General features: G+C 39.3%; 1 protein-coding gene across 1 annotated transcript in view; it reads left to right on the top strand.

Annotated features, from left to right (window-relative positions):
* Positions 1-12,492, top strand: part of LOC309549492 (general transcription factor IIH subunit 5) — a 137,927-nt gene extending 125,435 nt beyond the window's left edge. Inside the window, exons 14-17 of the mRNA XM_082249821.1 lie at positions 5,262-5,359; positions 9,886-10,068; positions 10,918-11,061; positions 12,215-12,492. Of these exons, the coding sequence (XP_082105947.1) occupies positions 5,262-5,359; positions 9,886-10,068; positions 10,918-11,061; positions 12,215-12,354 (565 nt within the window). The 3' untranslated portion in view covers positions 12,355-12,492. The remainder of the gene's footprint in view (positions 1-5,261; positions 5,360-9,885; positions 10,069-10,917; positions 11,062-12,214) is intronic.
* Positions 12,493-26,359: the final 13,867 nt, after the last annotated feature.

Below are 26,359 nucleotides of genomic sequence, written 5' to 3'. Positions count from 1 at the left end.
TTGTATGAGCTGAAAGTTTAGAGGGATGGCCGGGTCTTCGTAGATTTGCAGTGGTCTGATACTCCTTCCATTTCAATATCATCGCTTGCACAGTGCTCCTTGGGATGTTTAAAGCTTGGGAAATCTTTTTGTATCCAAATCCGGCTTTAAACTTCTCCACAACAGTATCTCGAACCTGCCTGGCGTGTTCCTTGTTCTTCATGATGCTCTCTGCGCTTTAAACGGACCTCTGAGACTATCACAGTGCAGGTGCATTTATACAGAGACTTGATTACACACCGGTGGATTCTATTTATCATCATTAGTCATTTAGGTCAACATTGGATCATTCAGAGATCCTCACTGAACTTCTGGAGAGAGTTTGCTGCACTGAAAGTAAAGGGGCTGAATAATTTTGCACGCCCAATTTTTCAGTTTTTTATTTGTTAACAAAGTTTGAAATATCCACTAAATTTCATTCCACTTCATGATTGTGTCCCACTTGTTGTTGATTCTTCACAAAAAATTACAGTTTTATATCTTAATGTTTGAAGCCTGAAATGTGGCAAAAGGTCGCAAAGTTCAAGGGGGCCGAATACTTTCGCAAGGCACTGTATATATCGTTGCACCCTATACCACAGGATCACTTTATTTGCTTTTTATCCTATCACAATACTAAGCACTTTATATTATATTAAGCTTTTAACACATTTTTCATATGGTGTTTATTTATTATACAGTATTAACTAAGTGGATGTTTACTGTATGTTTTATATTTTTTTGTGGTGTTTAGATATTTATTCTTGCATAGTTTTAATATCTGTGTTATCCACCACATAATATCTCCTTTACACTTACCCCCATTGGGCAGCGCCAATTCCCTACCCCTGCTCATTTATTACTTTACTGTTTTGTTGGGTTTTTTTTCATAAATTTGCAAGCCTCTGCTAAATAAAGCTGGCAACCCACCAGACTTTAAAGAAATTTTCTGCATGCTGACCTTATGTTCCAGAAAAGATGATCCCTGTGAGCTAATCTCCCACAGTACCTAGTGTGACTCACAGGTAAAAAAAGCACCTGGTTGTCAAGGACTGTTTGAACCGCTACTAAAAAATGTAACTGCTAGTGCTAGCAGAGATCAGGCCTGACTCTGCTAACGCTGCAGTTCAGTGTGCTGTGTATTGGAAGTGACAGTAATCTGCTGGTTCTGCACTTCTTGGGGGGGGGGGGGCTAAACGCCGGTGCTGGCAGGTGTCGGGGCTGATCCTGCTAACGCTGGCTTTTGGGAACACTATACTAAACTATTTGGGGTGCTAGTATAGTTCTGATCAGATCAAAGATATTGATCTGTTCAGACACTATACTAGTAATGGAGGTGTTTAGTGTGTGTGTCACTGGCAATAAAAGGGTTAACATTTATTACTAAATATGCGGCGGGTAATCTGATGCCATCCTGTATTGACGCTCACCAACGTTGATGCTTACTGATACAGTGATCAGAAAAAAGATCTGTACACTATAATAGTGGCACTGTGATAGGGCAATGAAGGGGTTAACTGGGGTGATCAGAAGTTTAAATCTTTATTAGGGGATCAGAGTTGTATAAAGTACTCGAAACCCATACTTGAGTAAAAGTACAAGTGCTCGATCAAAAAGTGACTTGAGTAGAAGTGGAAGTGCTCAATCAAAAAGTGACTTGAGTAGAAGTACTAAAGTATTCAACATTTTTTGTACTTAAGTATTGCAAGTAGTTTTTTTAAAAATTTTGTTACTCAAGTACTGAAAGTAAAAGTACCAGTAGTTTTGAAAAAAAAAATTGCTACTCAAGTACTGAAAGTAAACGTACAAGTACTGTGTTATGTAGTTATTAAAGAAAGAAGTCAAAAGTTTGAACATTATATTGTTTTTTATTATTTCAAATGCAGCTTTTATTTATACATACAGTAGCATTTATTTTCGTATGCGCTGATAATACACATGTTTTGAGCTTCATGATACCTGCCATCTACTGTTCTGGCAGTGGTAATTTTTATAATAGTAACAAGTAACTAAAGCAGCACAAAAAAAATATTGGAGTAGAAGTATTGAAATCATCGAAAGAATGTAGTGAAGTAAAAGTGGAAGTAGGAGAAAAACATTCTACTCTAGGAAAGTACAGATACCGCCTTTCGGTACTTAAGTAAGTAGTGAAGTAGTTCTACTTAGTTACTATACATCTCTGTAGGGGATATATGGTGGGTACCCTAAACCTTTCTGGGGCGACCTCTAACTACCACTAACTGTCTCTCACACTAACTGAAGTCACAAGTGACACCAATACAGTGATCAGTAATTTATCTGTATACAGTATATAGTGTACACTAGATTGCATCATTTCCTGTGCCTGTGTTTACATTACACAGGCACAGGACGTTCTGCAATTGGTTAGAACTGATCACTAGGTCCAGGCCAAAAATCATTGGCCTGGACCTGATGACTGATCGGTTCTGAACCGAATTAAAACATTGCGGGGATGGCAGGGGGGCACGTGCGTGCCCCCTAGCCCCGCGTAACCTGACAAACAGTTGTCGGTTCGTGCAGCCGAGCCACCTTGCTGCAGTAAAAACGGCAGTGGTTGGTCCGCAACTGGTTAATTGGTGTTACACACCAATGGTCCGTCATATTTTCCTAAGGTGATGAGTGGTAGCACAGAGGTTATAAAGTCTTAGCTAGTGTATATACAGTGCCATGAAAAAGTATTCATACCCCTTAAAAAATGTTTCCACATTTTGTTATGTTACAACCAAAAACATGAATGTATTTCATTGGGATTTTAAGTGATAGACCAGTGATGGCGAACCTTGGCACCCCAGATGTTTTGGAACTACATTTCCCATGATGCTCATGCACTCTGCAGTGTAGTGGAACATCTTGGGAAGTGTAGTTCTAAAACATCTGGAGTGCCAAGGTTCACCATTACTGTGATAGACCAACACAAAGTGGCACATAATTGTGAAGTGGAAGGAAAATGATAAATGGTTTTCAAAATTACTGTAAATATCTGAAAAGTGTGGTATGCATTTGTATTCAGCCCCTCTGAGTCACTACGTTGTAGAACCACCTTTCGCTGCAATTACAGCTGCAAGTCTATTTTGGGTTGTGTCTAACAGCTTTGCACATCTAGAGAGTGACATTTTTGCCCATTCTCCTTTGCAAAATAGCTTAAGCTCTGTCAGATTAGATGGAGAGCATTTTTCAAGTCTTGCCACCGATTCTCAATTGGATTTTGGTCCGGACTTTGACTGGACCATTCTAACACATGAATATGCTTTGATCTAAATCATTCTATTGTAGCTCTGGCTGTATGTTTAGGGTTGTTGTCCTGCTGGAAGGTGAACCTCCACCCCAGTCTCAAGTCTTTTTCAGAATCTAACAGGTTTTCCTCTAAGATTGCCCTGTATTTGGCTCCATCCTTCTTCCCATCAAATCTGACCAGCTTCCCTGTCCCTGTTGAAGAAAAGCATCCCCACAACATGATGCTGTCACCACCATGTTTCACGGTAGGGATGGTGTGTTCAGGGTGATGTACAGTGTTAGTTTTCCACCGCACATAACATTTAGCTTTTAGGCCAAAAAGTTCAATTTTGGTTTCATCTGACCAAGGCACCTTCTTCCACATGTTTGCTGTGTCCCCCACATAGCTTCTTGCAAACTGCAAACGGGACTTCTTATGGCTTTCTTTCAACAATGGCATTCTTCTTGACACTCTTCCATAAAAGCCAGATTTGGGGAGTGCATGACTAATAGTTGTCCTGTGGACAGATTCTCCCACCTGAGCTGTGGATCTCTGCATCTCCTCCAGAGTTACCATGTGCCTCTTGACTGCTTCTCTGATTAATGCTCTCCTTGCCTGGCCTGTCAGTTTAGGTGGGCAGGCATGTATTGGCAGGATTGTTGTGCCATACTCTTTCCTTTTTCAGATGATGGATTGAACAGTGCTCCGTGAGATGTTCAAAGCTTGAGATATTTTTTTGTAAGCTAACCCTGCTTTAGATTTCTCCACAACTTTATCCCTGACCTGTCTGGTATGTTCCTTGGCCTTCATGGTGCTGTTTGTTCACTAAGGTTCTCTAACAAACCTCTGTACTTATACTGAGATAAAATTACACACAGGTGGACTATATTTACTAATTATGTGACTTCTGAAGGCACTCTAGATGAAGTGTTCCCAGTTGACGCCTGCCAGAAGGGGAAAGTCATCGGACGGAGTAGTCAGCGCCTGTCATTTCATACGGTCCGCACTGCAGGCGGCCGTGTTTGCTAATACTGTGCACCATTTGCTTTATTCCACGGTCTGGATGTAAGTGCAATTTTTAACCAATAAACAGCAATTAAGAAGGTAATGCACTATTAGTTCCCTTTTCTTTCCATACGTCCTTCATCACATATGGAGCCCATTAGCTGCTTTGCTATGGATGCCGGTTTTGGAATCTGATCAAAAGGGAACCATCACCTTGCACTGGAAAGTTTGGTCATTTATTGCTGTCAATCCGCAGCCATTTGGTAAGCGCCCATTACTTTACTCCATACTTGGGTGGATCTAGGAGCACCTGGAGCAGTTCATTCTAATCAATTCACTTTGTGCCACTGGCAGTAAAACCTCTCTTTTTTTTAAACATGGGATTGGACTTTTTTCTCTATTAACTGTTTCTTAATAGCATATTTATTTAACACCTTTGACACATTGTATAGAAGTGTATAATCACTTATATTTTTGTGTATTTATATTTTTATGTATTTATTACACATTTTTCATTTTATTTTTATATTTTCACTTTATTGAAGTTATGCAATGTCATATATGCATCTTCTAGCATAGTGTACTTTATTTTATACTTTTTACATTTATTCTCCATTATTCAAGATCGCTAAGTGCAGCAATCCACCTTCAAATCAGCGCATCTTTATCAACTTTTTTTTTCTATTTTCCTGTATAGTAGCTAACAAAATACATATTAAAATGTTCATAATTTGCAATGACAGCTTTGACTTTAGCCTGACCCTTGGATGGTTATTAACTCAACTAAGTGCAGGAAAATAATAAAAGCAAAGTATAGTTAAGCTTTAAAATGATTATATTACCAACAGAAAATATTCTTCTGTCGCATGCTTTTATCTAAACGAAAGCTGGATAACACTATTAAATGCAATAGAATGTCTGTTTTTAAAAGTGAGGAACAAAGGAAACATTTCATTTTCATTGCATGTCACTAAGAGTCAGAACAGTTTTGTTTTTGTTGCAGAAAGTCTATGGCCTATAGAAGTACCGAACTTCTTAGCAAATTAAAGACTGCTGGTGTTGGGGAACGGCCAATAATATGGGTATCACACAGCATGGGAGGTAAGTTCAAGGCTATGAATTCTTTAAACACGTTATATATTGAGCAGAATAAATGCAGTGTTTGAATAAAATGCTGAATTTTTTCAAAACCTTAAAAAGTGAAAAAAAATTAAGAAATAACACAGTATTAGAAGAAATACTAGGTCATGAAATGTGACTTTATACTCTTTTGAAATCTCAAATTTACACAACAAAGACTTTTTTTTTTTTTTATGGGAAATGCTGCATCTAATTAAAGCGGAAGTAAACCAATATATTTCAGTTTCAAAACAGTTTTCAGAACAGTTTAAAAAAACAGTTACATTTCTGGCAAGTGCCGGTGTTCCACTAAAATTCCCTACTCATGAAAATTCCCTACCCTCGTCACTTCCGGTGTGGGCGCGTCATTTATCAGCTGCTGCCGCATCCCAGTGCGCATGCCCAGCCAGCAAATGATCTTGACTCCAAAAAAATGTTTAAGCTACCTGTGAAAATTCCCTACCCTCGTTCCCAGTGCGCATGCCCATGATCTTGGCTCCAGGAAAATTTTAAAGCGGCGGATCGAGGAAAATTTAAAAGTGGCTCCTAATGATCACAGCAGTGTGTGAAATGCATATACATCCCTGTACATATACAGTCATAGCAATGGATGGTCGTTGTCCTGATTATTAATCTAAATAGAATGATAAAAAAATATATATATATAAATAATCAGAAGAAATATATATATAATAAGTAATTAAAATTAAATAATTAAAAAAAATGGAGGGATGTTCTTCTGATTAAATAAATAAATATATATATATATATATATATATATATATATATATATATATATATATATATATATATATATTTAGAAGGATTAAAAAAAAAAAAAAAAATATATATATATATATATATATATATATATATATATATATATATCTAAATGGAAGGATTAAAAAGAAAAAAAAAATCATTTTTATACATACATATACATATATATATATATATATATATATAATATATATGATAAGGAGAACAGTCCTCCGCTGATATAACTGACTGAGAGGAGTGGTAGCTCTCTTGTGGCGTGCCTGCATGACAGCGGGGGACACAGGTTGCATGACGACGGGGGACACAGGTTGCATGACGACGGGGGACACAGGTTGCATGATGGCGGGGGGACACAGGCTGCATGATGGCGGGGGGACACAGGCTGCATGACGGCAAGGGGGACACGGGCTGCATGACGGCAAGGGGGACACAGGCTACATGACGGCAAGGGGGACACAAGCTACATGACGGCAAGGGGGACACAGGCTACATGAAGGCGTGGGGCGGGGGACACAGGCTGCATGATGGCGGGGGACACAGGCTGGATGACGGCGGGGGACACAGGCTGGATGACGGCGGGGGACACAGGCTGGATGACGTGCAATAACTGGCTGCAATAACGGGGTAAAGGGCCGCTGTCATTGGCCCTTTACCACAATCCGTGGAAAGTGTGATCCTGGGAGGACGCCCCTGTACGCCCTCCCAGAATAAGCCGACCGCGCTGTAGCCGTCATAGTTAATCCCTATAGTCTTAGCTATTGCATAGTACCCATGAAGTGGGGCTTTGCATTACCTATGTTCCGCAGTATTTGGCCAAAGTTGATAACCATGCCAGTCCCTGTGAAAATTAGGCATTGCCACCAAAAATATTGTGTGGCTACTGGAGGTCCTCTAGTATAAGTCTGCCAAGTATGTTGCCCATAACCCCCGTGGTTTGGGCCCTACATTTATAGAAGCTTGGTCTGCTATGTTAATCTATGGCAGGGTCGTAGTCTTGAAATTTAAGGGGGCTACAGCTTGGACACCAAATGCATCTGGGGGGCCCATATTTGGCACAGAGGAAGGGGAGGCCTTCCTTTACCACCTCAAACATTTCCCAAGATTTTCTGGTCAACTTTTTCTGGGGCCCCTTAAGAGTATGTGGCCTCTGGGCCGTATGGCGCAGCAGGGAGTGCTGGATACCACAGGAATCCCTTGACTTGAGCTATTCAACGGTACCTGCAGAGCGGGGCTCCGCACTTCCTGTGTCCTGCGGTGGTCAGGCAAATTCCACCCCCATGCAGGTCCCCATGAAAATTAAGCTTTGGCCTGAAAAAAATGTCATGGCCCCTTCGGGTCCTATAGTATCCCTGTACCAAGTTTTGTGCCCCTGGGCAACATCGTTCTGCTACCACGGGGCAGTACGTTTAGGCTAGCTTGGCCTAGCCTATGTTAATATATGGCACAGTAGGGAATTTTGAGGGGCTACAACTTGGGCCCTAAACATGTCCAGGGGCTCAAGCTGTGGGAGCCTGGACTCTTCCAGGGCCCGAGCTGTGGCCCCCCCGAATTCCCAAACGCAACCGAGCCATAGATTAACATAGCGGGCCAATCTTCCATAAATTTAGGGCCCTGTGGTACCCGAACCACAGGGGTTATGGGCACCAAACTTGGTATGGGATACTAGATGACCCCCAGGGGCCACACACATTTTTATGGGGCTGATGCCTACTTTTAATGAGGACTGACATGGGGGTCGAATTTGCCCGAGTACTGTGGAACATAAGTACCATAGCAGGTACTCTGCTCTCCAGGTACAATTGGATAGCTAAGAATATGGAGATTAATATGGTACCCAGCAGTCCCTGCTTCACGGTACTGCCCGAGGGCCACACACTCCCAAGAGGCCCCTGAAAAAGTTGACCAGAAAATTTCAGGATAGCTACTCCAACATTTTAAGAGTGGTAAAGGAAGATCTCCTCTACCTCAGTGCCAAATATGGACCCCTGGACTTGTTCAATGCACGAGCTGGGGCCCTGCAACTGTGCCCACTCGAAAATTGCCATACAGCACAAAGCTGACCGAAATTGAGGGCCTCATAGTACCTGAACCCTGGTGGCTAGGGGCCTCAAACTTGGCTCAGAGATACTATAGGATCCCCAGGGGGCACATGCATTTTTTGGGGCTGATGCTTAACTATTTCAGGGACCTGCATAGGGATAGATTTGGCTAACCACTATGGAATACAGGAACTGCAGAGCCCCGCTCTGCAGGTACTGTTGAATAGTACTTAGCACTCCCCACTCCGAGGTACGGCCCGAGGGCCACTGCCACACACTCTCAAATGGCCCTGGAAATAGTTGACCAGGAAATTTTGGGCTAGTGACTCCAACATGTTTGGTAAAGTAAGACTTCCCCAACCTCTGTGCCAAATATGGCCCCCCGGACTCATTGGCGGCCTGATCTGTGGTCCCTCAAATGTCTAGACTATGACCATGCCAAAGTTAGTGGGTCAAGCTAGTATAAGTTTAGCACCCTGCTGTGCCAAAACCATGGGAAATAAGGGCATCATACTTGGCAAATTGTAGAGGACCTCTAGGAGCCACACAAATAATTTTTTGTGCCCAATGCTTAATTTTTACAGGGTCTGGCATGGGGATCGACTTTGGCCAAATCCTGCGGAACATAGGTAATGCAAAGCCCCACTTCATGGATAGTTAAAACTATAGGGATTAATATTGTACCCAGCAGTCCCCGCGAGAGAAAGAGATAGGAACCCGATAAAAAGAATGTGATAAGTGAATAACATACTGAGAGCTGTTCGCGATTTTGCGGCAGACATAAAAACTATTGAAATTAACTATAAATGTCTATCAAGATGGCATATAACACCGGTAAAAGCACAAAAATGCCAACCAGAGAAATCCCCACTATGTTGGAGGGGTTGTAACACAAAAGGTACAATGACCCATATTTGGTGGGAATGCCCCAAAATTCATGAATACTGGCAGAAGGTGCAACGATATATTGGGGAAATTACAGGAGTAGATACTATCAATGACCCATGGGTATGTTTATTTCATAAAACTGACAAATCAAAAAAAACAATACAAAAGCACAATAGTACCAATTTAATAAATGCTCCAAAGGGGGGAATCCCAAAAAATGTCTAGAACTGGAAAGTCCCACACTTAGGGATTGGTTTAAAAGAATTGAAAATATATACAACATTGAATATTTAGGCAGCAGAGAAGAAGATCAGACAGACAGTTTCTTAAATTAATGGGAAAAATGGACCGGATTTAAAAGTACTAGCAAATATGCAGAAATTTGGGTGAAATAAGGGAGGAAGAGAGACAGTAAATGGAGATGAAGGGAAGGACGCACAATAAGGAGAAAGAGATAGGTGAGCAACAGATGAGGGGAGGAGGGGGGAGATAATACGAGGGGGAGGGTTCTGTTTTATTCCTTCATTTTTTTTATTTGAAATGTATTTATGTATTTATAAACTATTTTAAAATTCAATAAAGTTTAAATAAAAAAAATAAAAAAAAAGAATTGAGCTGTTGATTCAAGTGGAAAAGCTTCCTCCAAAAAAAAAAAACATAATGGTCCTTTTCAAATCAATTCTGGGGACTACATTACCTTTCACCTGACTGGCCTCCTAACATTTACACTCATCCTTATCTAACACATCAGTCATCTTCATAGTCCAAATAGAGAAACAAAGATATTTGTTTAACTTGCAGGTCTGCTAGTGAAAAAAATGTTGGTAAATGCCTCTAAGGATGAAGGTATGCATGATTTAGTGAAGAATACACGTGGAATCGCATTCTATAGTGTTCCCCATCATGGATCTCAACTAGCAGAATATTCTGTTAATGCAAGGCTGTTGCTGTTTCCATCAGTAGAGGTTAAGGAGCTAAGCAAAGGTAAGTTAAAGCGTTTAGTTGTTTTTATGCAGCATGAGAAGGTATTTCTCATGAAGTAGAAACTTCCTTATTAGATGTGTAAATTATACCTTGTTATATTCCACACTAAGGAAATTACATGGAAATAAGACTCTTTATAAAAAGAAAATGCTGCAAATGTGGACGAAATTTGAATTAACAATAAGGCTGGCCATACATTATACAATTCATCATATTATATGGTTTTGGTAAATCTAATGGAAAACTATAGAAGAAAATTGTATAATGTATGGCCAGCCTTAGGTATGTCTTCACAGCACTATATACAACATGCTATAGCCACATTATTTTAGAGAAGTTTTATGGTAATGAAAAAAGTTACTCCTGCTTTTGTCCTATCAGTGCTTTAAAGAGGACCTGAACTGTAAAATCGGTGCCGAGAAAAAGCAAGTAGAGGACAAAGGACTAGTCACCAGCATTGCCCGTGGCCTCTCTGCAGCAGAACTTTTTCCTATTTCTGATTCAGCATGCCTTGTTCTGCACTTTGTCTGTGTGAAAGTGGCCATCTTGTTAGAGGCGGGGTTTGGTTTCCTCATGTCAGAGCTGCCCCCTAATTACTGGTAGTCCGATGAGTAATGATCAAGAAACAGTAGTAAAGAAGGAAGCACAGATTGACCGAATGAACTAGATAGAAGCAGTTAAATCTTTGCACTGCACCTCCTCAATTACACCTTCCTCTCCAGGAAGAACATTGAGCTGCACAATAGTGACATTACCAACCCACACTTTAGCATTCTAGCAGGTACCAGGTAGGCATTATTATGTTTTATATAAAATTAACAAGTTTGTTTCTACTTTTTTTAATATAAGATTCACCTGCACTAAAACAGCTAAATGAAGAGTTCCAAGAATTTGTGAAAAATAAAAACTTCAAAGTAGTGAACTTTGCAGAAAAGTTGCCAACTCGTATAGGCAGTGTGATGAAACTTCATGTAGTGCCAGTAGAATCAGCAGGTAAGTAAATTTTGTCAATATGTGTTAATATTTTAGAAACTGAGTTTAGTTTGCAATTTAAAGTGTAAACATATTTGCTTGTTTCATATACATTATGTTTTTTGAGCCGGTTCACATAGGCGCGACCCGACTTGCCGGGGCAACCTGTGAAGTCGCGGTGCGCAGCTCGCACCGCGACCTCGGAGCGGCATGCACGGACTTCATATCATTGAAGTCAATGCAGGTCGCCCCAAAGTAGTACAGGACCCTTTTTCTAAGTCGGAGCGACTTGTGTCGCTCCTATTAGAACGGGTCCTGTGCTAATCTATGGCAGGCGACCCACGGCGACTTGTCAGGCGACCAGGTCGCCTGACAAGTCGCCCCAGTGTGAACCGGCTCTTATACTTTAGTATTATGTTTTACTGCTCCTTTTATCCTCAGGCCTATTGCACACATAGCACTCTTTATATGACATGTTACTGATTTTATGCTAGTATCCATTTAGAAAGTGTGCTGACTGCATTATCCAACAATAATAGTCCCTAGAAAACCCTCTTTAGTGCTTCTTGATTTTATGCTAGACCTACTGTTGTGAGTATGTGCGTGACTTCTCCAACTTGAGAGATAAACCCAACCCAGCATGCTGATATCAAATGAGAACTCTATAAGCGCCTCTTAAAGCACTTTTATTGGTTAGAGGCAAGGTAGGTGCTTATCTCATAAAGCAGAGAAATCAAGCCTATGCAGACATAGTGGGCCTGGGGCCCTACAGGGGCATGGCAAAAGGGTTTAGCTTGGTAAAGGTAAGGCTCAAGGCACCACCCTGCTATAGCCATGTAATCCTTACTAACATTCCATAAAACAATGCAAAGATCATGCTTACTCTACTGAATTCTTCATTCACCTCTTTGAGGTTGCAATGGGAGATCCCAAAGGGCTCAAGCCGCAGGATTCCCTGTAACAAAGCAGTGTGTTTTATTATGCCAGTGCCTATCGAACAGCAATTCTACCTATGTATATTCTTAGCTTTTACATAATATTTTAATATGCAAACTAGAACATTTAACTATGCTTAGTAAAGCTCTTAGAAATATATTGTACTACCCAATTTAAATAACATTCATAATTACTCCTGTAAATTTATTAACTAACATTTTTTGTTAATTTTTTTTAGATTCAGGCATTGGTGACCTCATTCCCGTAGACATTAACCATCTTAATATTTGTAAGCCAAAAAGCAAGGACTCATTCATCTACCAACGCACCTTACAGTTTATCTTTGATGCGCTAGCAGGTGATATTGGGACGCAATGACCACTTCAACCCCCACTACGTGTTTACATCATTATCAGCCATACTGTTCCTATTTTGCTGCTTAAACAGGTCTGCCAAATGTGTAACTAATAATGTGTAAATGAAACAAATTATATAATAAATATATTTTAAAACTCAGTGCTTTGTGGTCAGAATGTTTGCAACTCAATATTGTGAAAAGATTTTTGTGAAAGAAGGAGAAACGCTTACTGGTTTTACAAACAATGTCAATATTGAATGTTTGAAGATACGTATGCATAAGTTGGCTTTTAATAAAGCTTCATTTATATTCATTTGTTTCTGACAAATATTATGAAAACACATTTATCGATATTGTACTTTTTATCAAATAATTTTTATTATGGAATTATTTTAATTTTTCCTGACAAAAGAAATAGAATAATGACTTTTTTACTAATAGATATTTTACTTTTATTTTTGACTTGTCAAAATTCTGGCAGTTTAGATTTTCAGAGGTGTCTGTACCCTGTACATGAAACTGGGACTATATACTCCACTTTTTATAGATAGAAGAAATTATTCCTGTTTACCTTAGCACCCTCTTTGTGATTTCTCTGTCTAGTCCTATGTTGCTGTTATCAGACTCCTGATTTCTTCATAAGAAAAATGTCTGATCAGCTTTGTGAATCTGACTTTCAGCTGTCACTGATACTAAGAACAGGTTCTAATAAGAACTGTGCTCATTTGTTTTATTCGGTACAAAATACCAGAAAACACATCTTAAAGGATAAGGAATTAGGTGCACAGGTAATATGTAGCTGAATAACTCCAGATTTCTGGAGTAAATGCAATTGTGAATTCCTCTGTCTGTTTTTGTAGTCTTTGTAAATGCTTTTTTTGAGTACTTTGACACTCTGGAGGAAGAAAATTGGACATGCTGCATCATCTATCCTTCTGCATTTATCAAGGTCTGGAGATTTGAAGAGAGGTGCACCCTCAATGTGATTAAACACTGTGCTCTGAAACTCACATTAAAAACTCATGTTTCATGTTTTTGCAAGTGGTCACTCAGTTTGATGAAAAGTACAGATTACTAAATTTGAACATTTATTTATTCATTGCATCTATTACAGCTATTTATGTAGCACAGATAATGTATGTAGTGCTTTACATACTGTACATTCACATCAGCCGCTGCTCTCAAGGAGCTTACAATCTAAGATGCCTACCCAACATGCTTACATATACCTACTAAGGCCAATTTAGACAGGAGCCAATTAACTTACCAGCATGTCTTTGGAGTGTGGGAGGAAACTGGAGTACCCAGGGGAAAGCTATGAAAACAGAACGAAAATGTGAAAACTCCTGGTTGGGGTTCAAAGCAAGGAATACTATGCTGCCTATATCCTACTTACTACTTTTAAGCCTCGTACATACTATCAGTATGACAGCTCCGGTCGAAACCACTGTACTAACAATCCGATGTTAGTATAGCGATCTCCCCCATTGAGCTGTTGTGTTCTGACAGGGGAACAGCTCCCCTGCCAGAACACTCCAGTCAGCGCTCTCAGCCATTGGCTAATGGCTGAGAGCGCCAATCACGAGTCAGTCGGCTGCTGGTTTTCCAGCATGCACGTCCGATAGAAGCTGGCCTGGCTGCCATACACATCCAAATGTCAGATGCTTTTTATTGAACCGGCTGTAGTCGTTCGACATTCGGCCCATGTGTACTAGGCTTTAGATAGTAAAGACTTTATTTTTATTATTATTATTAGCCTGCAATGTCTTATACCTCTCACAGATACATTTAAATATCTTGGATCCAGATATCTTTTGATATACCTCAACCCAGTCAAACATAATATAGCCTATTTAATATCTTAACTTAGAGATAAAGGTAGACCAAATATCCCCTTTTGGTAATGTGTTGAGCTTACTAATAGTAATGTTACCACAATTATTATACTTTCTCTGTAATAATTTGACTACAGTAAAATAAAAATATTCAAAATTTAAAACACAACATACAGTGTATTTCTTTAAAGGAAATAATAGCCATGAATCAAATTGGAACAATTGTATTATCCAAAGAAGATAGGAATTATTCTACCCAGCCCATAGCTAAACTATTTAACTGAACAATGACAGTATCTTGTACGCTTGAAAGTTAACACTACATCTAGGTGAAATTTGGGATTATATCCTGTTGTCTCTATTTACAAAAATAACTAATGTCTTTAGGCCTCTATAAAGGATTATACTGTAGCTGAGCATGTTTTGTAAAATGAAAGGAATACTGTTCATGCTCATGCCAAAGATACTGTATAATTGAAAGCTAGACAGGTGCAAAAAGTCCCATATGGGCCAATCTCAGCTACCCAGAGTTGAACAAACTTTAGGGGAAAATGCAAAAAAAAATCAGAAAGCTAAATTTCATCAGGCGTTTCATAAAGGAGTCCTTTAATCCTTTCAACAATTGAAGTAGCAAACTGAATTACCATAAAATACATGATTTTAATATCTTCAGCAATGAAATGATCCCAGCCAAGTTTAAATAATTTTCCCTTTTACTTCACCTTGCAGCACTGCAAGGCAAACTTTAGCAAAAAAAAGTTTGGTTTTAAGACAAGGAGAGTGAAACATTTCAATAATTTTTATTGCAGAGTTTTCAACATTGAATAAAGACATAAAAAAAATATTAAAATAAATGTCATATGGAGGATACACCCTCCAAAGTAATCATTGGCCGTATCGGAACATGTCTCAAAATTTTTCAAGTTGCTGTTTGGACTGTGTCTAAAATATATTTGAAAGAGAATAAAACTATAGAACAATACACACGGGATTTTAAAAAAGAATAGAAAACAATGTTTGGTTGAGGTAGCCTTAGAATATACTAGATATAATCAAGACCGTTATAGTGTCCCTTTAATAATATGATGATAAGCTTCTTGATATTTTTAAGGCACAGTGATGGTTGGGGCTTTATCTGTTTTAAAGGGCTTAATAACAATTGTGTTTAAGTTCTATACAGTAGCCAGTTCCTCTGCTTTCCTATTAAAAAACTGACCACACTATGCAGGAGAACACACCGTAGTCAGTTCTCTAGCTGTGCTGGGAACTCCTCCTGCTCTCCTCCAATGAAGACTTGTCCTGACATGTTCCCCCCCTCCCTGCACAGCCTTTCACTGGGAAGCTAAGCGTACTGCTGCTTCTCCTCCCCCCAGCTCTTATGCAGCTGGGAACAGATGGAATGTGATCACTTATAAAAAAGGGGAAAAGGGTATTTATAATGTGTTTTTTGTCTATACACAAATGTTTTGTCTTTATGGATTGTTTTACAAGGTGAGGATTTACAATCATTTTAAGTGATATGCTGGCCCTAAATGTACAGTAGATATCCTGAGACAATTAAAAAGTAAAAAATTCTGGGTACAGCTGATCCTTCAGCACAGTATCCCTGAAGACACAGAAATGACCAAGTTGAAAAGAAGGGGCAGGTGGCCATCAGGGCTTCTTTAATATACTGCAATGTTAGAGCCTTGGAGGGTAATCCCTACAGCACAAGAAGTTTGGTGCTTTGGAGGAGACCTGTCATGACTGCAGGGAACATGTCTACACTAAGGAGAAAGCAGCAGGATATAGGATACACTTCATTAGACATACAGTGGGGAAAATATTTATTTGATCCTCTGCAGATTTTGTAAGTGCCCACTTACAAAGAAATGAAGGGTCTATAATTGTTATCACTGTTGTATTTTAAATGATACAGACAGAATATTAACCAAAAATCCAGAAAAAATACGATACAAATGTTATAAATTGAGTTGTAATTCTGCGAGTAAAATAAGTATTTGATCACCTACCAATCAACAATAATTCTGGCTCCCACAGACTGGCTACAGTATGTGCTCATGTGGTACACAGATTAGTCCTGTCAATTTATGAAGGTGCTCCTAATGACAACTGGTTATGTGTATAAAAGACACCTGTCCACAGAATTTCTTTCTTCCATTCAAACCTCACTATCATGGGCAGGACCAAAGAGATGTCAAAGGACTTCAGGGACAAGATTGTAGACCTGAACAAGGCTGGAATGGGCTACAAGACCATCAGCAAGAAGCTTGGTGACAAGTAGACAACTATGGGAGCGATTATTCACAAATGGAAGAAATACAAAATAACCATCAATAGCCCTTGGTCGGGAACCCCATGCAAGATTGCATGGGGAAAAGTGAGGGATCAGCCCAAAACTACACGAGTGGAGCTTGTGAATGATCTCAAGGCAGTTGGGACCACAGTCACCAAAAAAACATTGGTAACACAATACACCGCTATGAACTGAAATCCTGCAGCACCCACAAGCCCCCCCTCCTCAAGAAGGCACATGTACAGGCCTGTCTGAAGTTTGCCAATGAGCATCCAAATTATGCAGAGAAAGATTGGGAGAAAGTGCTGTAGTCAGATGAGACCAAAATTGAGCTCTTTAGCATTAACTCGACTCACCGTGTATGGAGGAAGAAAAATGCTGACTTTGACCCTAAGAACATCATCCCTACAGTCAAGCAGGGAGGTGGAAACATTATGCTTTGGGGCTGCTTCTCTGCTTAAGGTACAAGACGACTTTGTCGCATTGAGGGGCCAATGGACGGGGCCATGTATGGGTCTTCCAGCATGACAATGACCCAAAATATACCGCAAAGGCAACAAAGAAATGGTTCAAGAAGAAGCACATTAAGGTCATGGAGTGGCCTAACCAGTCTTCAGACCTTAATCCTATAGAAAATGTATGGAGGGAGCTGAAACTTCAAATTTCCAAGTGACAGCCAAGAAACCTTAAAGCGGGGTTCCGGCCACATACAACTTTTTTTAGATAAAAATACCCCCCTAATCCTAATCTATCCCTAATTACCCTAACACTAACCCCACATTACAGGTCATTACAGTAAACAAATAAAGATAAATACTTACCTTTAAAATTGATTGCAGAGCGCGGCCATCTCCATTGTGGGCGTCTGAAGCCGCTGTGTCCCCCACTGTGTCCTTCTTCCTGGAACTGGCTACCCAGAATGCCGATCGCAATCTCGCGCATGCACTGTAGATTGCGATCGGCATTCTGAATAGCAGCCGGCCGTTCCCATTGCATCCTGGGATTGGTGACGCTCATCTCCCAGGACGCAATGCGAAGGGGGAAGTGATGTCGGCGGCCGTGTCCGCAGAGGGAGGAAGAGGAAGGAAGGTAAGTATATTTGCATTAAAAACAAGGTAAGTGAAAAGAAAAAAAATTGTCATCATCCAATTCTTTTTCAGGTACTTTAAAGCAAGCGGACAAGCAAAAAAATCATTTTTAGGGTGGAACTCCACTTTAAAGTGTTTGTTACCCTAAAAAAAAAAAAAAAAAGTATCCTGTTCTCCTAAAGCATGTTATACAGCACAGTACTTGTGCTGTGTAACTTGGCCCCCTGTATCACCTAAAAAACCTGGCTGATCCTGCCAGTCTCTACCCTCCCCCCCCATAAACTGACCGCGGTGTATCATGGCTGCTCAGCCCTGACACCGTGGTCAGTGTAGGTGCCTCCATCATCCGCTGCTATCTGCAGCTCTCCTCTGTCCTCCTCCCCCTCCCCTCCCTGCCTGTCAGCTCTCACTAGCGCTCCCCTCCCAGCTGCTACAAAACAATGTTATTTTTACACCATCCCCTCTGTTAGATAACAACCTGTATCCTAGTTCCTGTGCTTTATTTAAAAAAAAAGCTGATTTCTACCTGTTTTCACAGCGCCTATTGGTGCTCACGTGACTCCCGGCTGTCTCCTCCTTTCCTCCCCAGCTGAAGTCAAAGGAAGTTCTAGGTCCCGCCTGCTGGAGATGTCAGGCGGGGAGAGGAGAGATCCAGGAGTCACATAATCACCAAAAGGTGCTGTGAAAAAAGGGAAAAAATCTGCTTTTTTTTTTTACAAAGCACAGAAACTAGGATATAGGTTGTAATCTAACAGAGGAGATGGTGTAAAGATAACATAGTGGCTTAACCACTTTAGGGATTTAGAGAAGAGTGGACCAAAATCCCTCCTGAGATGTGTGCAAACCTGGAAATCAACTACATGAAATGTCTTACCTCTGTGCTTGCCAACAAGGGTTTCTTCACCAAGTACTAAGTCACATTTTGCCTGGGGATCAAATACTTCTTTTACTCACTGAACTGCAACTCAATTTATAACAATTGTATCATGTATTTTTTTCTGTATTTTTGGTCGATATATTCTGTCTCTATCATTTAAAACACACCTATGATAAAAATTATAGACCCTTCATTTCTTTGTAAGTGGGCAAACTTACAAAACCTGCAAGGGGCTCAAATAATAATTTTTCCCGATGTAAGTAAGTTTACTATACCTATAACTAAATTTCAGCTTTAGCCTTTAAGGTGGAATCTTTGATGGCTTTACATGCCTATGAAAACTTAAGCCAAACACCGCAGCGACAAGCTTGTCAGCATAATTCAAATAAACCTCAATGGTACAGTGTGGATGACAGTTCTGAGATTGCGTTTGACCAGTTTTGTGCTGCATTGAGTTTCTCTGAATGTAGCATGTCCCATTTTAGATGCTTTTCAAACGTATTGGTTTGAGCAGGGCTGCATTTAAATGCAAAAGCCAGCAATGACAGTAACACCTGTGTATACAAGCCTTTATTGTGATACGACTGTAACTCCACTGTATTATTTCTAACATCACAAGCTTACAAATGCAATTGAATATTGTGTGTCCCATTACAGTGTTAATTGTGACATCAGAAAATCTACAATAGTATAATAGTACGGACAGTGACATTACTCTAACACAGTAGTTGTAATGATAGAAGAAATATAAATGCTTTTTATTACTGTCGCCTCACAGTACAGCTTTTGATATAACAATATCAGACTGCCAATTATTCAAGGGTTTATTTATCTTCATCCCTAGACCCAGCATTGCTAGTTTGGTCTCAAATATGCTAACAAACTGTTTATTATTTTTCTTACATTGTCTTGTTGGCCAAATGTTATGCCCAATAGGACAATGTAAGAAAAACTGCATTCTTGCATCAAAATAAAAATACACAGTACTGTGCAAAAGTTTTAGGCAGCTGTGAAAATTGGCCAGTGTTAATAGTTTATTTATCAATGAAATAAATGGAAAGTAAATGAACAGAAGAGAAATCCAAATCAAATCAGTATTTAGTGTGACCACCTTTTGCCTTCAAAACAGCATCAATTTTTCTAGGTACACTTGCACACAGTTTTTGAAGAAACTTGACAGGTAGGTTGTTCCATACATCTTGGGAGAACGAACCACAGATCTTCTGTGTATGTAAGCTGAGATCAGGGCTCTGTGGGGGCCAAACCATCACTTCCAGGACTCCTTGTTCTTCTTTACTCTGAGGATAGTTCTTAAAGACAACGACCCCAAACATTTAGGCAAGAACTATTCTCAGAGTAAAGAAGAAGAAGGAGTGCTGGAAGTGATGGTTTTGTCCCCACAGAGCCCTGATTTCAACATCATCGAGTCTGTCTAGAATTACATGAAGAGACAGAAGGATTTGAGGCAGCCTACATCCAGAGAAGATCTATGTTGAGTTATCCAAGATGTTTAGAACCACCTACCTGCCGAGTTCCTTTATAAACTGTGTGCAAGTGTACGTACAAGAATTGATGCTGTTTTGAAGGCACAAGGTGGTCACACCAAACATTAATTTTTTCTTGATAAATTCTATTTTTATTAAATATTCCAGTTTTATCAAAAGACAGTGGAGGGAACCACTACCAGAGAGAGAAAACTAAACAACAACAATTAAGGCAAAAATTACAATCAATACCACATCGGTACAGCTCCACAATTACAGGCTAAGCAGGGTGCCTGAACTACCATTGGGAGGGGGCGCCTAAGGACCCTATAGTAAGATATGATTAGGAAAAATTAATGCATTCAATATCATAGGACAGAGGATAACGACAGATCTTTAAGCTTCCACAACGATAGAGGCTGAAAATCGGGTAAATAAATGAGGGGCACTGTCACTCAAAGAGAGACATGTTTAAGAACTAGGAACCTCAGACGCTATACCAAAGTGGGCTTGGCACACCAGTAAAAGGACTTTGGGAGGACAGTTAAACTGACGGTAATAGTTTCTGGGTGCTCCAACCACAGGTTTATTCAAATTTAGTTATACAACCTCTAGCATCATAGGAAGCCTTATACAGGGAAAACACTGAATTGACCAGAGATTTCCACTGCTTCAGGTAAGGGGATTAGATGATTTCCAGTGCAAAACTAGCATAAAAACTAGCATAATATAACAACTTACTCAAAAGCACTCTCATGACCTTGCAGGGAGCTAAGGGCTCCCAGACCCAGCAAGCAGACTTTTAACTTGCAGGACACTGAATGGCCGTCACCATAGAGATAAATTGGAGGACTCGCATCCAAAAGTCAATAATTATGGGACAACTCCAAAAGATGTGAATAAAGTCTGCATGTGGGATGGAACAGCCCCAGCAACCCAAAGAACTAGTAAGCCCAAATTTCCCCACCCTATTGAGGACCAAATAAATGTGGTGAACAATTTTGAATTGAATTGAATTGAATTTGAATTGAATCAGTCTATCTCTTATGGAGACAAGGTACTGAAAGGGATAATCCCAAACATCATCAGTCATCATTTTCCAGGTTGGGAACATTGATTGTCCATCGTTCCATGCACATAGTAAAACTTGCAGGAAGAGGTGGACGTACAGCCTGGTACAATACAGAGTGGGTCTTAGGAATGGAATCAGTGTGGTGCAGTGACTCCAGGTCTGTTTCCTGAAGGGTAATGACTGCCAACCCAAACTGGGAGGTGTAGGCATGATGTAGTTGTAAGTAGCGAAAAAAGTACCAGTTGGGTAGGGTGTATTTTACCTGTGAGACTGAGAATAGGGGAAGACAGCTATTAACAACTATATCCCCTAGCTTCTAAATGCCCTTGGACACCCATATGACCGGTCCTGGAATCCTGAATAGCTGGGGAAGGATCTAATTATTCCACAGCGGGCAATGGGGAGACCAGACAAGGGCAGTGGTAGGGTGCAAGATCCCTGTCTGATGCCAAGCCTGTATCGTAGTTCTCATGGTGCGAGTGAGAGGATAAGGAGCTCTGGAACCTCTGTACAGAAGGAATTGCAGATCATAGGAGCCCCGAACTGCGGCTTCAACCACCACGGAAGCATTCCCTTTATCAAGCATGAGCCAATTATGCGCATGAACCAGTTGCCTAGACAGAAAATATTAAAAGAAGTTGGGAAGAGCCAGGCCACCCATGGATATTGGTTGCTTCAGGGCCGCAAGACCGAGTCTGGGAGACCTATTGTTCCAGAGGAAGGAGGAGACACAGGCGTCCAATTGTTTAAATAATGTAAAAGGGATCTACACTGGGGCATTACGAAGGATGTAACGAAAAACTGAAAGTAACTTAATTTTAATCAAATTGATCCATCCAATGAGTGTTAGGGGTAATGACTTCTATAGTTCACATTTGGATTTTGCCAGCCCCAATAATGGGGCAATGTTAAGTGGGATGAAATCTGCAGGGTCATTAGTCACATACACCCCCAAATACTTTATTCAAGTTACCCACTGGAGGGGCAGGAACGGGTCCCGCTCAGCCTGTGGGATTGGGTCCAGTGGTATCTGGGATTTGCTCCGGTTACTTTGCAGCCCGGAGAAGATGGCAAACTTGTCTAGTATAGTCAGGGCGGCCCGTAAAGACTCCACTGGATCTTGCAAAAAAGGAGCATATCATCTCAGCGTATCAAGCTACTTTTTCCTCTAAATCATGAAGCTTAAGCCCTTTCACCTGAGGATGGACACGAAGAGCAGTTGCAATGGGTCACATCATCAAGGCGAAAATTGTAGGTGACAAAGGGCATTCCAGTCTAGTGCTTCACTGGATTAAAAAGGGGACAGAAAACATATTTCCCAATTAAATAGAGGCCTCAGGACATTTATAGAGGATAGTGATCCATTGCAAAAAGGAGGGGCCAAACCCCATACACTCCAGCACAGCCTGCATGTAGGTCTAATCCACTTGATTTAAAAGCCTTCTCAATATTGAGGGCCACCACCACACGCCTACCCGAGTAAGAATGCAGAGTCTGAAGGTTTGTAAAAAGGCAACGAATATTAACATCTGACTTATATGGACTTATGTGGGATAAATCCTGTTTGGTAAATATCCACAAGCATTTCCACAATCTTGGATAGGTGTGTAGCAAGGACCTTTGTTAGGATTTTGAGGTCCATATTGAGAAGTGAACCAAAAGGAACCGCAGTTTAACTGGTCCTTGCCACACTAAACATTAATTTGATTTGCATTTCTTTTTTGTTTTCTTTTATTTCATTTAATTTACTTCCCATTTTGTTAATTGATAAAAAAACAAAAAATTAAAATATATATTTCTGAAAGCATTCTAAATTTACCGCATTTTGTCACACCTGCCTAAATCTTTTGCCCAGTACTATAGATAAAAAAATGACTAAGACATGGCAAAAATTACCAACATGAAACCTCTGTAACGTCTGTGACACAACAATACTGCTTGTAAAATGTTTCTTATAAAGGCATCATTAAATTCAAGGCTGGACCAAGGGGTAGGCCTTGTGGAGTCTTGGATTTAAAGGACTGATTGTATGGATTGTGACAACATAATGCCTACTATAAGATCATGATATTTAATACGACATAACTGATGAATGAAATCATAGTATTGATGTCAAGATTTCTAAAAGTAACTGGCATAAGAATAGTAGTTGCGAGATCACATGAACAATATCATGATATTGGTATCATACTGTACAGTGAATTTGTAACATTACAGCACCTACTATGCTATGGATGTGCCACCTATGGATAGCAAACCTGAGTGAAGGGACATGAACATTGCTAAGGGTTGTAGCCATGGGAAGAACTCTCTCACTGCACATCATTATTAAATTATTAGTGTGACAGGAATAGTATCAGAGTTAAGGCTGTTTGTGATGTAATGGTGGCTCGTGGTGGAAGACTCTTTCTAACTAACGCATGTTAGGACAATAGAATCAGCTTGGGAGGGGGGTTGGGGTGATTGAGTGCAAAGCATGGATACAGCGTGAATTCCATGGATTATTTTCCCCATGCGTACATGCTAATTGGGCAGTGGATATGGAATGGGAGGAAGGTATTCTAGGGGCTCACACAGCTCCTATAAATAGTGCAGTTTGGGTGCCATAGTAACATAAAGATAGCTACAGGAGAGTGGATGGTATTGTGCTACTGTGCAAACAGTAGAATTATTATAAAACAATGTATGAAAAAATACAAATCCTAATGGTTATGGAAAACAAAAAGATAAAAATATGCAGAGCAAAGCAAGAACAATGCTGATCGTTATTTAAAAAGCATGCAGGTTCACTTCTGGAGCAAAGGAGTAATTTTGAAGCTCCTGGAGATATCCTAGAAATCGTTTTTTTCACTGGGAAAACTGGGAAACCACATACAATTAGAGAATCACTTGTTTTTTTATCCTTATTTATGAGATAGAGTGGGTACAACATCTATTCTAGAGCATTCACAATCTTTTTTTTTTTTTTATTCTTTATTTAGGTAAAGTTCACACAGACATACTTGGGAAAAACAATGACCAGAGCTGACCAAGAGAAGCAACTCATAATAAACATATAGCCTGAGAGAATACAGACAAATAGTCATACTCCATTTCGTTAAACATTGCATATTGATAACTCTTGTGTCTATACCACTCTGCCTGAACTTCATTTTTTAAAACAGCCAAACAATAGAAGACCCAACAAACAAGATGACCCAAGAAACAACGAAAAAAAATAAAGGGGGGGGGGGGCAAACCAGTACCCTTATCTCCCTTCTACAAGAGTAGCACCATATTCTCTGGAGCAAGTGTAAAGAGACCAGTAAAACAGCTTTATGTTAAATTTCTGTTCTTTACCTCTCAAAGCAGTTGTGACGTTTTCCATGGCCAGAGCAAAATTGGGTTATCTGAGGCATACACAGTGATCTACCTCCATCCCTGTGTATACATATAAAAACAAGGCAATGGTCATTGGACTTCCCTTCTACATGCTCAAACTTATAAGAGATTATATTTATTTACATTTATAGACACTTCGTTGCATCAAACTTCTGATGAATGGACCTTACCAAGATCAACAAAATGCGTAGAGCTCCAGAAATGCGATGCCAAGATATATCCATTCACTCACAGACCAATTGTGCATTTTATTATGGATTTTTACAAACATTATAATGCACGTGGTGTTTCATCATTTATGGATTTCCCTATGTTATTTTTTACTGTATATGTTTGTATTATCAGTGCATAATCATTATAATGTAATTTGTATTTTTTTTTATCTTGGAATTTGTAAAAAAATCATCATTTGTAATTAAACTGCATCTATTTAGTAATCTACCAAATATAAAGTCCAATGACCATTGCCTTGTTTTTATATGTTTTCCATGGCATAAATATCAGCCGCTTTCATGGGCCACAATGAGATCGTAGGGGGGAGTCCCAGGATTTACAATCTTTATATGTACATCCTTCTAAAAGTTTTTTTTTTTTTTTGTCCAAAAGGTTACACAATAAAAAAAGGTTACAGAAAAACTAATCCAAAATCTTCACTATTGTATGGTAAATTTAGGTCAGAAAAATAAGCAGTTGCACCTCCCAACTTAATCTGGCTGGAATCAGAATAAGAGAAACAGCAATGGCCAGATTGGCCATAGAAAGTTGAGGAGAAGATAAATAGCAGATGATATATAAAGTCAGTTGATATAAAAAAATATATATAAAATATATTTTATATATATATATATATATATATATATATATATATATATATATATATATATATATATATACATACAATATACATATATGTAAATATATATATATACAGTATAAACAATTTAAATATAAAAAGTCAGTTGATATAAAAAGACAGGATAAAGAATAAGCCAAAAGTAGCCTAATAGTTTGATAAATCCACTGGCAAAAAAAAAATCAAAAATGTATTACTGTTTCTTGTTTATGTGATACAGTATACCGCTTAATGATGATATTAGTAAAGATTTCTTGTTTTGTGAATCCTTGGAAATGAGAACTGGGGAAGATATTTTTAACCATGTTAATATATTCTTTCAATCAAACAACATGTCTTGGGCCAACTGTGTTGAAGTTTGCATTGGCTACTAAAAAAATCACTTCAAGATGCCCTTAATATTGTGAATTTTATTAAAGCAAGTGCATTAGACAGCCAGCTTTTTCTGTCTTGCTTATGAAGAAAATTAGCACTGACCACAATAACCTTCTGACTTCTGTAGCACACAAAGTTAACTGGCTCTCCTGTGGCATTGTACTATGCCATCTTTGCAATCTTGAAATGTATGTATTGTATGTACTGTATTGTTTTAAGAAAGTCCTGGATTCTTTAGTAAATGCACATAATTTAACTGGATACTAATATTTATAGGTAGGAATTTCCGATTACCTCTTGGGGGATTGCAGAAAATGTTTTTCCCCACTGGAGTAAATTGCATGCATTAGTGGGTTTTTTTTTTTTTTTGCCTGCCCCTGTCTCAAATGTGGGTATTGGATAGTGTATATGGAGGGTTGAGTGTGTTGGTGTTGGTTTTGATTTCTTTTTCCCCTGTGGGTTGTTTGTGTATTTTTTTCAATCAGAATAACTATGTAACTTTGTATAGTCAAAATGTTTTTTTTTTTCTAATTTTGGAATGGTTAAACATATGCCAGTTTATTTTTGCCTTCTGTATTCCACTGGGGGAATTTACCTTAATTTCCTTCTCTGGAGATACAGCAGAAAATGTGTAAAATCCTATTTCTACAACAAATAATGGTATGACAAATCTAAATATAAAGCATTTGCTTACAAATTTAAGAAATCTGGCATGCAAAACGGGAGAGCTTCAAATTTTGGTGTATGAAGAATGCTTTGAATCT

Source organism: Pelophylax lessonae (genome assembly GCF_965119305.1).
Source record: "Pelophylax lessonae genome assembly, chromosome: 3".
NCBI lineage: Eukaryota > Metazoa > Chordata > Amphibia > Anura > Ranidae > Pelophylax > Pelophylax lessonae.
The sequence above is the reverse complement of the archived record's forward strand: the minus strand, read 5'-3'. Positions and strand labels throughout refer to the sequence as shown.